The sequence below is a fragment of the Mus caroli genome, chromosome 7 (assembly GCF_900094665.2).
Source record: "Mus caroli chromosome 7, CAROLI_EIJ_v1.1, whole genome shotgun sequence".
Lineage (NCBI taxonomy): Eukaryota > Metazoa > Chordata > Mammalia > Rodentia > Muridae > Mus > Mus caroli.
The window spans coordinates 105337685-105340194 of record NC_034576.1 but is presented as its reverse complement, the minus strand read 5'-3'; the positions used below and the strand labels follow the sequence as shown (position 1 = coordinate 105340194).

Below are 2510 nucleotides of genomic sequence, written 5' to 3'. Positions count from 1 at the left end.
GGACTCATGGAGTGGGGAGGGATGGTCTCTCTTCCTTGGAGCCTCATGTGATTCAAAATAGCAAAGAGCACAAGGGCAATTGGCAAATACAGTCACTTTCTTATTAAAACAATACCTTTTGTCAACCCATGTACCCTATTGGCTATACAATCCAGTCTTCTAAAATACCACGTTATATTATTAAAATCTGTTTTAGCAGCACTTCAGTTGCCAATAAATAACTCAGGATTTTTTTTTGTAGCTACAATGACTGAAATGAGCAAGCTTTTCAAACATAATTATAAAAAGATGTCTCAAAAACAAACTAAATACAAAGGGTTAGTAGTGACCCTGAAGTGTGTTATAAATTTCAGCCAAAACACTGAGCTAGAGTGCTTAAGTCATTTTGCACATGGATTATAAAGCAATTTTTACTATTTCTTTATACATAAAAATGGAGCACTAAACCCTTATAACATCTGAGAGGATAAGAATCGTGTGAAAATGTGGGATTTTTAAAGTGCTATTTATTTGTTGTTCATCACATTGCTGTTGTTGAGTCATCTTCATAATCCAAACATCCTCCAGTCATAAAAACATACATATCTTCCTCCTTTAGAAGGTTCAGAATTGTGCACTCCTCCTCGCTGTTCCTTTGTAACTATAAATGTTGGACCCAACGACTCAGACTGGGGTTCCCATCTGGGAAATAGCAGTCTATGTTTGAATGCCTCCTTCTCCATGAATTTATGTGAGAGAGAAGAGGAAGCGTCAGTCATCTGATCTTGGTTCCTGTCTTTAGGATCTGAAGAAGCCTGTCCCGGATCTGCTTGGTACGAACAGCATAGACAATGGGATTGAGAATAGGGGGAATGAGGAGATAGAAGTTGGCCAGCAGAGTGTGGATTGGAGGAGGAACCTGGTGACCAAACCGGTGAATGAGAGAAGAAACAGCAATGGGAACATAGAAAATCAGAATGGCACAGATATGAGATCCACATGTCCCCAGAGTTTTAAGTCTAGCCTCGGGAGTGGCCAGCCCCATCACAGCCCTGAAAATCATCACATAGGAGGCAGCAATGGCCGCTGAATCCAGGATCAACACCAGAAAACCAATGCTCAAGCCATAGACATTGTTAACTCTGCTGTCACCACAGGTCAAGGCAACCACAGCCATGTGCTCACAGTAGGAATGGGAGATGACTCGGGTTTTGTAAAGAGGCAACCGCAGGCGGATCATAAGTGGTAGGGGTCCAATGTAAAGAACTCCTCGGAGGACGGCAGCCAGCCCCAAACGACCCACCACTGTCTGAGTGAGCACCATGCTGTGACGCAATGGATTGCAGATGGCTACATAGCGGTCAAAAGCCATGGCAAGGAAGATGCCCGACTCAACAGTAGCAAAGCAATGGATAAGAAACATTTGGCATAAGCAGGCATCCAGGCCAATGTGGCCAGCACCAAACCAGAAAATCGCCAGAAGTTTGGGCATAGTAGAAGTAGACAGAACCAGGTCAATGACAGCCAGCATGCACAGAAAGAAGTACATGGGCTGGTGCAGGCTGCGCTCTACCCTTACCACAGCTAGGATGGTGATGTTCCCCACCACAGCCACCAGGTACATGGAGCCAAAGGGAATGGAGAGCCATATGTGCAAGGTCTCCAGTCCTGGGATGCCGGTGAGCCACAAAGAGCTGGGTACTGAACATACATTATGAAAAGTGGACATTGGTGTATATAAATAATTCTCATTTGTGTCCCCAAATGTAGCAAGACATTTTTCCCTAGAAAGAAAAATAAAAACAGTATTCTTGGGCCATATAATAAACATCATTGAATATACAGTGCTACACAACATTTAGAAGAAATCATGAAATTTCATACACATGGAATTTCATGTTACACTATAGTATCAAAATAAACTTAACAAGCAAAACAAAAAATATGTGTTTGAATGAATGGATGAATTCTCTGATAGTATGATCCTTAATGAGTGATATTTTACATCAATAAATGAATCACCCTGAGGTAAATATGAATTCATTTGGTATATTCGGATCATATTAGAATGATCTTCTAATGTCCCACTAAGGAAGCAGTCTGCTTGTCAACACTGGTAAAGATTGTGTACTGATAGGATCTTATCTGATACCCACAATAGAATACCCAGTGCACTCATGGAGACAAGGAAGGGACCCTCTACAGAGGTGCATTGATGGGATCATGAAGTATCAGGATGAACCATGAGCATGGTTACATAACCCAGGTGTAGTTAGCAGAACACAGGAGGGGCCACTTTTCAAGATCTGGGACTTTGTATAGAAGTAAAGGACATTATCAAAACATGCCTGGTAGGAAGAGAATTCGAGAGCAAGTCTCTGGTTTTCCTTATTACTCTTCTATCTCCTGCTGGTTCCTCATGTTGACAAGGTCCAGCCAGAAACAGGAGAATCTCCACAAGTGTTCACTTTCTAAATGCACCGTGCTGAGACCTGGTGGGGCAAATAGAGGATACCCAGGCCATAGGGTAA

The 2510-nt window shown here is 42.3% G+C and overlaps 1 protein-coding gene across 1 annotated transcript; it reads right to left on the bottom strand.

The window, feature by feature from the left end:
* Positions 1-754: 754 nt before the first annotated feature.
* On the bottom strand, positions 755-1708 carry LOC110299440 (olfactory receptor 52M1). Its single transcript, XM_021169130.1, has one exon. It carries the CDS (start codon positions 1706-1708, stop codon positions 755-757), a length of 954 nt encoding a protein of 317 aa, XP_021024789.1.
* Positions 1709-2510: the final 802 nt, after the last annotated feature.